The 15,326-nt window shown below is 33.9% G+C and overlaps 1 protein-coding gene across 8 annotated transcripts in view; it reads left to right on the top strand.

The window, feature by feature from the left end:
• Positions 1–15,326, top strand: part of HSPA4L (heat shock protein family A (Hsp70) member 4 like) — a 56,255-nt gene that overhangs the window by 10,431 nt on the left and 30,498 nt on the right. For 5 of the 8 annotated variants that reach the window (XR_014068147.1, XR_014068146.1, XR_014068145.1 and 2 more), the window contains exons 3-7: positions 6,019–6,076; positions 7,813–7,953; positions 10,623–10,745; positions 13,185–13,284; positions 13,619–13,752. Coding sequence is in view for 5 of the 8 variants with exons in the window: in XM_081538156.1 (XP_081394282.1) it covers positions 6,019–6,076; positions 7,813–7,953; positions 10,623–10,745; positions 13,185–13,284; positions 13,619–13,752 (556 nt within the window). In the remaining 3 variants the exon portion in view is untranslated. Of the gene's footprint in view, positions 1–6,018; positions 6,081–7,812; positions 7,954–10,622; positions 10,746–13,184; positions 13,285–13,618; positions 13,753–15,326 lie in introns of all 8 variants that reach the window. The other 3 variants (XM_081538157.1, XM_081538160.1, XM_081538158.1) reach the window with 2 other exon arrangements.

The following is a 15,326-nucleotide window of genomic DNA, read 5'->3' on the forward strand; positions in this document are numbered from 1 at the left end:
TTGGGAAATGATGCAGTGGTTTTCAACTGGAGGCAATTTTGTACCCTAGGGTGCATCTGACAATGTCTAAAGATACTTTCAGTTGTCACACGGGGAGAGGGAAGGGAAGAGAGCTAATGATATCTAGCAGGTAGAGGCCAGAGATTCTCCTAAAATCCTACAGTGCGCAAAATTGCCCTGGTCCGTCAACAAAAAATTAGCCCCAAATGTCAGTAGTACCAAGATTGAGAAATCCTGCTCTATCGACATCTTGGCAACTATAGTTGAAAGGAGTTCCTCAGCGGTTGACAATTTGATTCAGAGCCAAATTGGCCATGTAAGGAACAAACCCCTTATTTAAACCAATTGATTGTCCTCTCATGTCATTAATTCAGCTATTGTATTTCTTTGCATCTACTCAATGAGAGCAGAAGAGACTATTAATAGTAATTGTGGTCTTATGGAACTGGTAAGGAAAAGCTGAAATTTCTAAAAATAGGGCTATTTTTAAAGTGTCAATGATAAGATCAAGAGGTTTTGATTCCTTAGTGGAGATTTACAAAGAAGCAAACAAATCTAGAGTGTTGACCTCGTAGGTGAGAAGTTTCATAGTCTGTTGGCAGTGTATATTTTCTCCAACCTAACCTTGCTTGGCTTTATAAGAGAGACAGTTAATTCTAGGTTTTAGGGGAAAATGCAAATACAACTTTCTTAAAATAACATCCTGTCTTTTGATTTTTATGCTCCTCCTCTAGTAAAAGTTACACAGAACATATAGAAGTTCTGCTTATTTGTTTAATTTTGTGGCATTCTTTTGAGTCCAGGACTACCATTATCGTGGCAACATCAGCCTAAATATAATGGGTTTAAGCTGCATTGTAAACTTTTTTTTTTCCTTTTAGGTATAAAATGGAGTTTCTAAATAGTAGTTGAAATAATCTATAAAAAGTGTAATTGGATTTTGTGATATATAATTGGATAAACTGTTGAATATCCTTTTCTAGAAAAACTTTTGTGTCAACCTAATATATAGTATAATGTGTCAGTTTTCCTTGGTATTACTGAAAGTTAGGTAAAAGTTTTGAAAGAGAATAGGTATTTAAATTACTTTTATTTTTCTGAAAATCCTTGACAGATATTTATTTAATGGCTCTGTTCTAGAATCTTTTGGGGAAAAAAAAAATTGGAGGGAATTTGAAGACTTTAAGTATGTGAGAAGGACCTTTAGCTGGAGAAGGAAATGGCAACCCACTTTAGTATTCTTGCTTAGAGAATGCCATGGACAGAGGAGTCTTGTGGGCTACAGTTTGTGGGGTCACAGAATCAGATATGACTGAAGCAACCTAGCACGCGTGCAGTATGTGAGGAGAATTTTCTCTGTATTGAAACTGGGTATTTCCAAGTTATAACATTAAATTTTTGAACTTTACAAGTTGTCTGCTTTTAACCTAAAGAGAATGTCTGATAATGATAACTAGCTTTCTTCATGAAAAGATACAGACATAAAACATATTTCAGTGAATACAGCAATGGATTATAGTTGAATCAATCTTACTTGGATCTTAGTGTTTTAACAGAAGTTGAACTCTTGAGAATCAACCTAAGATTTTCTGTACATTAAAGTAATGATAGCCTTGTATTGAAAACTTAAGTTTTTCAAAGTGTATCCAGATAATGGAATTGAGAGCAAAATGGATTATAAAGCTGGCCAAGAGATGGCAAGTCCATATTTTCTCTCATGAGTTTAGAATGGAATGCCAACCATCTACATGGATTTCTGTATCAGGCATGCAAAGTCTACTCTGGCAGAGACTATGTTGAATCAAGGAGTTATTTGCAAGAAAAATGAAGGTGTCACCTGAACCACTGATTCTTAATATATCCTATTTACCTGTTTTTACCAGATCACAATTAAAGAAAAGTAACTTAGATTTCGTCATGTATCAGTTCATCACATTTAACATTTAGTTATAAATAAATACCTCCTTGGATGTATCAAAGGCACTTCAGTCTCAACATATCCAAAATAGAACTTGTGATGGTCCATCCCCAAACAGGTCCCTCTTACAGCATTTTCTGTCTTTTTGCATGGCATAACTAAACTGGAAACCTGAACGTTATTCTTGTTACTTACCTCTTCCTATTACCTATTCCAGCACTGTTCAGTAAAAATAAATATAATGTATGTGAGCCACATACATAATTTAAAATATTCTAATAGTTTCAGTAAAAATACAGACAAAATTAATTTTAATATACTTGATTTAACTCAGTATATTAAAAATCTTATTTCAGCATGTAATCAGTGTTTTTAAATTAATAAGATATTGTTTCATACTTAAAGTAAGTACATCTCAATTCAGACTAGCCGCACTGGGGCCCCAGTGGTGTAGTTGATTAGTGCACATTACTTATACAGACTAGCTGCATTTTATGTGCGTAATAGCCATGTGTGTCTGGTGGCTGCCTGTTGCATTCTGAAGATCTAGTTCATCACCAAGTCCTTTGGGTTGTAGCTCCTAAAATCTCTTAATTCCTTTTCCCTCTATCTCAGCTGCCACTATGCTGTTAAGAGATTATTGATGACTTCTAGCCCTACTCCCATTCCTGTAGTCTAAATGACCTCTGCCAAACACTCCCCTAGTTGAATCTATCATCATTTACTTTTCTTTTAAATCTCATCATTTTCTCAGGTAGGCCATTCCTGATCCTCCTCTTTTAGGTCAATTCCTGTCATTATCGACTCTTCGTTGCCAGGTGTACCCATTTGTGTACCACCTAGTTTACTTTGTACATTTGGGTGAGTCTATAGCAATGTAAGTTCCAAGGGAGCCAATATGATGTCTGACTTTTTTCCCCTCATTATTATAGCTCTACTACCCAACAGAATGCCAGACGTGTAGTAGTTACTCAGCATTCATCTGTTAAATTGACAAACTTAACTGCTTGCCTTTACTGAGAATCCAGTGTCTGCAGTGTAATAGTATCTTGTTCAGCCCTTGAAAAGCACTGTTCTGGGATCTTTCCTTTTCAGTTTTTATATGTATAATACATATACACATATGTATATACATACACTCACATATATATAAAAGCATGGAGTGTTCTTTCTGCTATTCAAAAGCGTTTAATGATCTCTTAAAACCTAATGAAATATATTTCACATTTAGAATGTATCATTTAAGACACCATATAATCTGGCCCTGATAGATCTACCAAAATGTCCTATGAAACTAGTGAAGTTACATTCTTCCTAGTCTCCAAATGAACATTACCCTTAGGAGCCATTTTTCCATTCATTCAGTAAGTGCCTTGGTTATGTACGAGACACCTAAAGCAGTGCTTTCCAGTAGAACTTCCTATTCTACAGTATATGTTCTATGTACTTTCTGTTCTTTGCATGTCCAGTAGCCACATGTAGCTTTGAAACACTCGAAAATTGGCTGTTGAGCCCTTGAAATGTGACTGAATTTTTAATTTTAGTCAATTTAAATTTTACCAGCCAGTGGCTACCATACTAGATACTGCAGAACAAGGCAATGAGACATACATTATCTACCCACACGGAGTTCACACCCTAATATGGAGATATAGTCAGTAAAAAAAAGAAATTGTATCAGATGGTGATATATTTATGGAAAAAAAATAAAATTGAGAAAACAGAAGATGTGTGCATTGGAGAGGAGCAAGTATGTTGTTTATGTAAGATAGAAAAGGTATTTCTAATAAGCTGGTATTTGAGCCAGAGACATGAAGTGAGAGCGCAAGGCCTGTGTTCCAGAGAGACTAGCATCTACAAAGGCCCTGAGGCAGAAATGTGCTTGCCCTACTGTAGAAATAGCAAGGAGACTTCTGTGCCTAGATTGACGTTATAGAGTAGAGCAGCTACAAAGCAACCTATGGGCTTTATTGGCTGTTGGGGAAACAGGACACCATTGCAGGGTTTTTAGCAGAGGACTTTCTGTCTTTAAAAGGATCACTCAGGCTGTCATATTGAGAATAAATGGTATACCTATATACTGGTAATGTCCTTTTCCACAAAACCAGATACATATTAAGATGCTTTCTTTTCTTTCAAGTCTTAATTGAGAAATCACATCTTCTACTTGCTTTTCCTAAGCCTTATTATCTACAAGTGATTATTCTCTTTTTTTGCTAGTATCATTCATAATTTTATACATTGATTTTTTTGATAGACTTAATTCTCTGAGCACATTGGATTGTAGCTAGTATAAACACAGTGCCTGTAAGTATTTGTTGATTGAGTAAATTACAACTGAATTACAACCTGTAATTAACACTGAAACCATGGAAACATTTTCTTGAATCACAGCATGAAATGGTTTTTTGATAAAAATGGTACTCTACACTTTTATAAGCAGAATTATTAATACATTTAAATGCAGTAATAAAAACAACATATTCTTCATTTACCTATCAGTTCGGTTCAGTCGCTCAGTCATGTCCGACTCTTTGCAACCCCATGGACTGCAGCACTCCAGGCCTCTCTGTCCATCACCAACTCCTGGAGTTTACTAAAACTCATGTCCACTGAGTCAGTGATGCCATCCAACCATCTCATCCTCTGTCGTCCCCTTCTCCTGCTGCCTTCAATCTTTCCCAGCATCACGGTCTTTTCAAATGAGTCAGCTTTTCACATCAGGTGGCTAAAGTATTGGAGTTTCAGCTTCAGCATCAGTCCTTCCAGTGAATATTCAGGACTGATTTCCTTTAGGATGGACTGATTGGATCTCCTTGCAGTCCAAGGGACTCTCAAGAGTCTTCTCCAACACCGCAGTTCAAAAGCATAAATTCTTCAGTGCTCAGCTTTCTTTATGGTCCAACTCTCACATCCATCCATGCCTACTGGAAAAACCATAGCTTTGACTAGACGGGCTTTTGTTGGCAACACAATGTCTCTGCTTTTTAATACGCTTTCTGGGTTGGTCATAACTTTTCTTCCAAGGAGCAAGTGTCTTTTAATTTCATGGTTGCAATCACCATTTGCAGTGATTTTGGAGCCCAAGAAAATAAAATCTCTCACTGTTTCCCCATCTATTTGCCATGAAGTGATGGGACCAGACACCATGATCTTAGTTTTCGGAATGTTGAGCTTTAAGCCAACTTTTTCACTCTCCTCTTTCACTTTCATCAAGAGGCTCTTTAGTTTCTTCTTTGCTTTCTGCCATAAGTGTGGTGTCATCTGCCATATCTGAGGTTATTGATATTTCTCCAGGCAATCTTGATTCCAGCTTGGGCTCCCTCCGGCCCAGTGTTTCTCATGATGTACTCTGCATATAAGTTAAATAAGCAGGGTGACAATATACAGCCTTGATGTACTCCTTTCCCTATTTGGAACCAGTCTGTTGTTCCATTTCCAGTTCTAACTGTTGCTTCCTGACCTGCATACAGGTTTCTCAAGAGGCAGGTCAGGTGGTCTGGTATTCCCATCTCTTTCAGAATTTTCCACACAGTCAAAGGCTTTGGCATTGTCAATAAAGCAGAAGTAGATGTTTTTCTGAAACTCTCTTGCTTTTTTGATGATCCAACAGATGTTGGCAATTTGATCTCTGGTTCCAGAGATCATTTACCTATAGTCACTCACTAGATCCTCACACACCTCTCTGAGTAGGTATTATTATCAACACTGTCTTCCAGATGGGAAGCTGAGGCAAGTAATGGTTAGGTAATTCCTACAAGGTTACTCAGCTGCAAAGTGGCAGAGCCAGGATTTAGATCCAAGTCATAGACTTACTGAAAATTTTGAAAAATAATTTGGGGACCAATAAAATAATTTTGGGACCAATATAGTGTTGCCAACTATTAGCACATTTTTTAAAATTCCAACATTTATTCTGACAACTATTCTATTACTTAAGAAAGTTTAAAAATACATAAAATTCTGATTTCAATAACCTATTTTTTGAATACTGCATGATTATATTCATCCTTAAATTCATTTTTGTATAAAGAGAAGCACAGTAGTAGTACATTAATAAAAATACTTTGGGAACACTTTTTTTTTTTTCCCCTGTTCAGAGCGTGTATATCTTTGGGATCAAGAACACGAGCCATTGGAAATGCAGCTAAAAGCCAGGTGAGTTGTTGATGTAGATGTTTTGACTTATAGGAAGAATTAACTTCATAATGGCAGCTAAGCTCCCAGTTTATATAATTAAAAGTGAAAAAAGAGAATAAAGAAGTTGACAGATCCTAATATCTTTGTATCCTACTAAATATATTTTGCTTTGGATTGTAAAATATTTCTTGAATTTTATTTTTTAAAAAATCTTAGTTGTGAGGTTAGGTTATGCTGTCAAATGGCGTCAGGTTTTCCTTGTACAGTCACTTTTAATGAGGGATATGCTATCTAGAATACATCTACAACAAGTGAATGATGTCTTTGTTAAAGAAGGTGGAAAAAATTGGAGAAACTAGTTTCCAGAGTTAATTCTCTGTGGCTGCCACTTTACATGGAATCTGTTTAAGTATTCATATTTCTAGGCTTCTGAAATCCTTTTGCATAAAATATTCACTTTAACATTCCATGCTACAGGTTCATTTTTCTTAGACTTTGTTTATTGCCATGAACCAAATGCCCTTAAGAATCATTTTTTACATTTTAATAAATACCTGGGTCTTTTCTTTATTACAAAATAACTGTTTAATGGAGCTATTTTTTTCATGACTTTGTAGAAATAATTGACTCATTTATCCAGGAATTTTTGTTAAGATTTTTTTCATCAAATTGTCTTACAATCAGCCTGAGTGTGAATATGTTTTTTTCCTCCTTTTCCATTTTCATACTGCACGTAACCAAATGTTTGTGCCAAAATGACCCTGTCACTAAAGGTTACTTCTCGTATTCTGGCTGATCTCCTAAGGTATCGTAAGGCTTAGAGTCTCTGAAAGAAGCAAACCAGAAGTTATTTCTCCTAAAAAGCTAAAGAGATCAACATAGTAATTCAGCATCCCTGTAGTTTTCATCTTATAATTGAAGGTCACTAAGAAGACAACAACTGGATCTCAGTGATATTCTGTAGTTTCAACTACATGTTCTAGTTAAAGAAAAAACTACTTTGCCAGAATACAAGCTATTTACAAATGAAGACACATTAACTTAGCACCATGCTATATGGAAGGATTTTTAATTTACTAGCTTCAGAGAAGTTTTCAGCAGTGGAAGCAATGTAGTAATACATGATAAAGTTCACAGAAGGTATTTAGTGTAAAAGAAAAACAGGATGATAAAAGACATAGTTTGTATTTGAGAAGTTTTGAAGTTTTGTTCTTTTTAAAAGACAATTAATTTTGATTTTAACATTCCAAGGGTAGGAGATAGTGGTTTCTGTCAGTTTGTTCAGTTGCTCTGTTGTGTCTGACTCTTTGTGACCCCATGGACTGCAGCACACCAGGCTTCCCTGTCCTTATTTGTCTCCTAGAGTTTGCTCAAGCACATGTCCATTGAGTAGATGCCATCCAACCATCTTATCCTCTGTCACCCCCTTCTCCTCCTGCCCTCAGTCTTTACCAGCATCAGCATCTTTTCCAATGAGTTGGCTCTTCACATCAGGTGGCTAAAGTATTGGAGCTTCAGCTTTAGTATCAGTCCTTCCAATGAATATTCAGGGTTGATTTCCTTTAGGATTGACTGGTTTGATATCCTTGCTATCCAAGGGACTTCTGTCAATTAGAAACCAGAAAATTAAATGATGGTGTGTAATTCTGAACTTATACAGATGTATAGGATAAGGAGACTTGGTGATTCTCAGATACTAGCATAGTTTACTTTGCATTAATTCAGTAATTGATAAAAGTGTTTACTGCCAACAGATAGTCACGAATGTAAGAAATACAATTCATGGTTTCAAAAAACTTCATGGGCGATCTTTTGACGATCCTATTGTGCAAACTGAAAGGATCAGGCTTCCCTATGAGCTGCAGAAGATGCCAAATGGAAGTGCAGGTGTTAAGGTAAGTTTATATTCCCAGAATGCAAGCATTTGTTCAAACTAAAGAAACCAAAAGCAGTAATACTGCCTATTTTTAAATACTTTAAAAATTTTTTAACTTTTTCCTTTAGCTGAAATACATACATACCAAGAAACAGACAGTTTTTGTACTGTGCTTTAGTGAATGCAAAAAAAAAAAAATCTGATTTAGAATAATAATCTTTTTAATCCAAATACTTTTATTGTCAAGAAAAAGGTATTATTATTTGGAGAACTTTAGAGGTGAACCATTTTTAAGGGACAAAGGCAGAGGCGTATGTGATTTAGAAAAATAGACCCAAAAGTATGTTACCTGCTATAATGAGTTTGCTCTAATTTAGAAGAATCTTATATAGGAGTATTAAAACAAACTCTTCTTCCAAGTAAGAGATGGATTCTAGGTTTTTACTTCTACATCCTGAGACAGAAAGTTTTAGATTGGTTAACAAAAACTAACAGAATACCCCAAAACAGATAGATTATATGACTTAGCAGTTCTACTGTTAGGTATATATACATAAGAGAATTGAACCACTTGTGCACACAAAAATTTGTACACTAATGTTCATAATAACATTGTTTATAATAGCCAAGAAGTGGGAACAACCCAAGTGTCCACCAGCTGATGAGTGTATGAACAAAATGTGGTATAGTTATCCAGTGGCATGTATTATATGGCCATAAAAAGAAAGTACCTAGAAAACATGCCAACTGGGGGGAAAAAAAAACAGATATAAAAGGCCACATATTTTGTGATTTCATTTGTGTGGCTCTCCAGAATCAATGCAAATCAGTAGACACAGAAAATAGACTTATGATTGTTAGAAATTAAGGGTATCTCTACTTCTGCTGCTACTAATAGGACACTCTTTTTAAGGTGATGAAAATGTACTACAATTAGTGGTAATCAGTATACAACTTTGAACATACTAAAACCACTTAATTGTACACTTCAGAAGGATAAACTGTATGCAATAAGATTTATATCTCAGAGCTAAAAATTTTAATAGCTGATTTTCAAATTGATATATATGTTTTAAGATGCACATATTTCCATGTTTAGAAGAGGGTTCTGACTACAGGATGGATGATGAATTGTGGTAAGGAGACATGAGACTTAACAGTAGTTCAAAGAAGACACAATGAGAGATTAAGGACAAATTGAAAATTGGGAAGTCATATTTTAGGTGAAATTTGTGGATCAAGAGGTGCTGACTAGGTAGTTAATGGGTTATGATAGCAATAAATGTGATAAAGAGTAATGTTCACATGTCCTTTAGATATGATAACTTCCGGTTAATGATTATGTGGAACAGTTTTATTCTAAACTACTTAAGGGTTTTATTCTTTAAAAAGAAAATTAAAAATTATGCTTTGTAAGTAGTTTGATTAAAAACAAAATAATTTTTACAGAAAGTCAAAACCTAATTTTTAAGTGATATAATTTTTATGCAGTTATAGTGAGTGCATGTAAGCCAGTTGAAGAGGCTTTGAAAACATCAATCAACCATGCGTTGAACTAAGTTTCTTCATCCTTTGAAGACTGAAGATCTTTAGCATTCAATGCCTCAAGCATTTTATCCATTTATTTTTTCTGACGTTTGTTTGAATATGCTTTGATGTTTATTTCATCTAACTTTTATATTCTTCAAAAAAATTCTGTATTATTGTGCCTCCTATAATCAGACTAAGACACATGGTAGTTGATTCATTTTCCCTTATTTTGGTGTGCTTGATTTCTTCCTGTGTTTAAATTTCATGTAATTTCATGTAATACTTGGTTTTGAACTTACCTGTAAATTGATTTGGAAACAAATGGATATCAAGTTTAGGTCTGTTTCATAGTAAACTTTATATCATTATTCATACTTACACAGTTAAATAAATACATACATTGTACTGCCTGAGAAGTTCTTTAAAGCTCTTCCATAGTTTAGTGTTTTAGTATAAAATTATTTGCTCTTGGGAATACAGAGATGAAAGACATAGCCTTTTCTTCTGTAAATTAGTTGTAGTTATTATATGGGTGCTAAGTTAACTTTGTATTGCTTATAAATATTGTGGTTGTCATTATGAAAGAGTTGATTATTTGAATAAAGCATAGTATTCCTTGGTCAAGAAGCACTGTAAAGTTTCATTTTATGTGCTTAAATTCAAACTAGTCAAACCTGTGTATGAAATTGTTATTTTTTTAAATTTAAAAATTCCGTGTATGCATCTCTAATGTTTAATTATCCTCTGAAGCCTTGGAGTAATGTATATAAAATTTCTTTTTTTAAATAACAATTTTTTTCCTGTGTTCTCTTTTTCTTTTCACAAAACTGTATTACTAAAGCTTTCACTTTAAACCCAAGAAGAGTTCTAACTTCCAAAAGAAAGATAATTTGATCTTTTTCCCCTTATTTGTTTTCAAGAATAGTAAATGATAAAACTTGCTTTTGTGGGAGATGGGGATCTGGAGCAGGTAAAGACACTCTTGAAGATTTTTTGGTTGTAATACTATGGGTAAGACACTGGACCTTCAGAGATAAGATATGATGATACTAGGGCAATCTTTTTGGTATATAAGTTCATTGAGTAAGGACTCTGCCTTTTTCATTAAATACTAGATGAATAAATGACTCTTATTAAATATCTCCACTTGGGCTTCAGGTGCGATACCTAGAAGAAGAAAGACCTTTTGCAATTGAGCAGGTTACTGGGATGCTGTTGGCTAAGCTTAAAGAGACTTCAGAAAATGCTTTGAAGAAACCAGTAGCTGACTGTGTGATTTCAGTAAGTTTTACCTCAGTACTGAACACTCTTGAATCATATTGTCCAGTGTGTTAATGTTATATTGAAATGTTTTTCTTCCCTTATCTAGTAAATAACCTCCAATTTTTACTTATATGTTAAAAAATTTTTTCATTTGGTGAAGTTCAGGATTGAGTTTTCCATAAAGTTAATTGTGATAATCAGCTAATCTTTAAAAAAAAAACAAAAAACTAATGTATGTGATTAGTTGGTGATTGCTGTACCTGCCACTTATCCTTAAGAATCTTTCTAGGTGACACTTAAACATCCCAGCTCCAGGGAACTTAAACACTTACATCAAAGGTTGAAGATGCCCAGTTGGAAATTTGAGATTGTGTGTATTCTGTATCCAAAAGAAAAGATCCTTTTTTAAAAATGATAAATTAGATGTATTTAACGTGTATACTTCTATACATATGCATGTGTATACAAGTTTTGACATATGCATATACCCGTGAAACATCATCACAATCAGTATAATAAACATGTTTATCACCCCTCAAAAATCAGCTTGAGCTTTTAAGGTAAAAATAGCTTGTATATAAGGTGAAAAACATGATGCTTTGATATACATGATGAAAATGATCACTATAGTCAAATTAATACATCTAACTATAGTTACCTTTTTTGTGTTTTTGTGGCAAGAGTACCGGAGATCTACTTTCTTAGCAAATTTCAGCATATAATACAGTATTATTAACTGTAACCATGCTATACATTAGATTTCTAAAACTTATTCTACATAAATAAAATTTTATACACTTTGACTATTGGCTTCTGATTTCCCCCACTTCCCTATCCCTGGTAACCACCATTTTATTCTATCCTATGAATTTGACTTCTTCAGAGTCCACATATAGTTTAGATCATGCAGTATTTTTCAGAAAGAAAAGACCTGTCTTTTAAGGATTCTTAACAAAACATTTAATCATTTACCCTGTCTTTTATCTCTTGAGATCCCACTGTATATTGATAACTGGGTTTTAAGTTATATGTTGTCACCTAAATGTGAATATATTCTTAAACTTGGCTGCAGAAGTTCAAGCCTCATGTCATCAGAAGAGTAGAATATTATGAACTCTTCAGTGAATTTAGTAATTATGTCAGAAATTAGTATCAGCATATGGCATTGTGAATTTCTTGGCCATTATTAACTTTGTAATTAGTGCAATAAACCCATGTAAGCTATACAAGGGGAATTTTTTTCTGTTTTATGTACTGTCATATCCCTAATGGCTAAAAAAGTACCTGGTATGTAAGTTCTCAGTGAATATTAAGTGAACCATAGCTTATAATGTACATTTTTATCAGAAGGATAGTACCAAAATCAGGATATACAGACTTGTCAAAATTCAAGTTCTTTTAGTGTTATTATTTATTAAATGAAATTTCTAAATTCAGAAAGCAGTTAACTTGAAATTGGAAGAGCCCCAAGTCATTTTGTACATGAATGTACTCAGTTTTAAATCTGTAGACCAAAGGAAAGTGCTTCTTACTTTGATAATACTAAGTATATGTAATCTTAATTATGTTTTAAATTATGACTTTATTTTTAATAGAAACATAACTTAATGTTTTTTGGTGATTTATAAAGAAACACATGCTCATCGTAAGTCCCCTGCAATATAGTTTCCCCTCCTTTTGAAATATAACCATTGTAAACATTTGGGAGTGTATTCTTCCAGTAGTACATACACACACAAAAGTGAAATCATGCTGTACGTGCACCCCTTTTTTTTAATGTAATAAAGATACTATTCCATGACAGTTCAGATCGATCTGATTCTAACATCCACATCAAATTTCTTTATGTGAATATAACATATTTAACCAATCTCATTTTAACAGACTCTTGGGTTGTTAATGTTTCATTATTAAATATAAACAAATATGTATTTTTATAGAATAGACCAACATGAGACGGATTTAGATTAACATATTTTTGAGATTCTACAGTATTACTCTGTTTTACTAATTGCTTTAAATTTGTGTTCATACTTTAGGTCAAAACTTTTGATATAGCAATTGCCAACCTTAAAAAAAAAATAAAGGCTTCCCTGGTGGCTCAGACAGTAAAGGATCTGCCTGCAATGCGGGAGATCTGGGTTCGATCCCTGTGTTGGGAATATCCCCTGGAGGAGGGCATGGCAACCCACTCCAATATTCTTGCCTGGAGAATCCCCATGGTCAGAGGAGCCTGGCAGGGAACAGTCATGGGGTCACAGAGAATCGGACACAACTGAGCAACTAAGCACAACCTAAAAAAAAACACAGTTTTTTTTCCTCATTTATTTAATTAGAACACCATTTATTACTTTATGTAAGTTTTGGTGTAATTATTTTCATTTTCAGTTGATGAAATGTTTCAGTAAAATGTATTACAGTGAACTAATACACTTGATTATTGTTTTGCAATACCAGATTCCTAGCTTTTTCACTGATGCTGAGAGAAGATCTGTGATGGCTGCAGCCCAGGTTGCAGGTTTAAATTGTTTAAGGTTAATGAATGAAACTACTGCAGGTGAGCAGTTTGCAATTTGAAAATCACTGTCATTAAAATATTATTATAGTTTTTTTCTAATTAGTACAAAGAATTTATTTTTTTAATAACTGTTATGTCCTAATATCTTATAAGCTTATCATTTTGGAGTACAGCATTTTGGCAGAGATTAAACTTGTCTTACATTGACTCTTTAGTCATTAACATTATAGGGTAAAGAAAACAAAACATTAACTAAATTATGAAAAGCTATTTTACTTTGAAGCTAACTAAAATGTAGTATCAATATGACTTATTTATTGTTTTCCAAGCGATTGCTTTGCTGGAGTTAATCTCATTCTTTGTTCTTACATAGTTGCACTAGCATATGGAATTTATAAACAGGATCTTCCTCCATTAGATGAGAAACCAAGAAATGTAATATTTATTGATATGGGACATTCTGCCTATCAGGTCTCGGTTTGTGCTTTTAACAAAGGAAAACTTAAAGTAAGTAAATAAATGATTTGCTGTATTTAATTTTAATGGTTAAGAGCATATAAGACTATATTGAGAACCCTAATTCATGGATTTAAACCCTGGTTCTGCCACTTAAAAAAAACTGTGACCTTGAGCAAGTTATGTAACCTCCCCAAATCTCAGGCTCCTCACCTGAGGATATTATCAGTAAATATCTCATAGAATTTTTGAGTATGAAATGAATTAAAGTTTATAAGATGCTTGGAATACTATATTGCAGTTATGTGTTAGCTATTTTTTATTAGTGTTGAGGTGTTTGTCACCTATCAGGGAGCATAAATTACATATTTATAAAAGTACATAGGAAACATTTTCTAAAATGATTCCCATTGTCTTTAGAAACCTTTCTATCCAGGAATCCTAATCAAAATTTTCTACAATGTGGTGTTATTTACCTCTCCATGCTTATCTTCTTATAGCCTTTGTTTGGTTTTATATTCATTTCTACATTAATTATCTTACCCAGACTTACACACACTTTCTGTCCCTATTACACACATGTATAGAATTTGCTTAGAAGATTAAATGCTTTGGGTTACACAGAGCCTTTTAGAGCCTTTTGTGTTGAAGTTTATGTTACTATATTAACATCCTTATAATCAGAACATTAAAGGGAAATTACTCATAGTGAATATAGGAGTCTGTCCATTGATTCTCCATGTTAATCTGTGGGATGACATCCCAGTCAGACCATGCTCACATCCTACTGTGATGTTTACCACTATTCCACCACCCATCCTTCTGAAAAATGCTGAATCACACCAACGCGGAACTCTACTCTCTGGCGGTGACTATTATAACTAGTTACTTTTACCCTCTGCCACAGGGAGATAGACTAGATGGCTTGGTTCTATGGTTTTCAAGAGCTGTATCATTGAAGTGTGTGACTTTTCTGCTCCTTTTCTATTAGACTGCTAAGCTGAGGCCAGTTGTTCAACAAGCTTATTAAATTCTTGTCTCTCCTCTTCATTTTTTTTTTTTTTTAATTTTCTTTTTTGGTTCCTTACATGCTCTTTTGTTCCTTCTATATGTTTATAAAAATAGTCTCGCTTTTTAGGGCAATGGGGGCAGTAATTCTTGATTTGTAAATTTGTAAAACATTTTTTTAAAACTTTTTTTAAAGCATTTTTTATTTTGTATTGGAGTATAACCAGTTAACAATGTTGTGATGGTTTTGAGTGAACACTGAAGGGACTCAGCCATACATAAACATTTCTCATTTCTCCCTCAAACTCCCCTCCCATCAAGGCTACCACATAACACTGAACAGAGTTCCATGTTTGATCAATTAAAATATTTTATATTTAATCTTTGGATTGGCTCTTCTTGGCTGTTTTGTCTTTGGTTACATACTTGGGACTCTTTCTTTGCTCTCTTAAATTTGGTTTTTGGCCCATCTGTTCAGTGCTGTTGTAGAACCAAAGGATGTGAGATAATGAACTTTTAGTTATTGCAACTCAACTATTTCAGAATTAAAGTTACTCTCTCACATAGGTATGTAGATCTATAAAGCAGATAACTCAGAATGGATAAATATGTTGGCT

This window comes from Giraffa tippelskirchi, chromosome 11 (assembly GCF_054371585.1).
Source record: "Giraffa tippelskirchi isolate mGirTip1 chromosome 11, T2T-mGirTip1v1.2.pri, whole genome shotgun sequence".
Classification (NCBI taxonomy): Eukaryota; Metazoa; Chordata; class Mammalia; order Artiodactyla; family Giraffidae; genus Giraffa; species Giraffa tippelskirchi.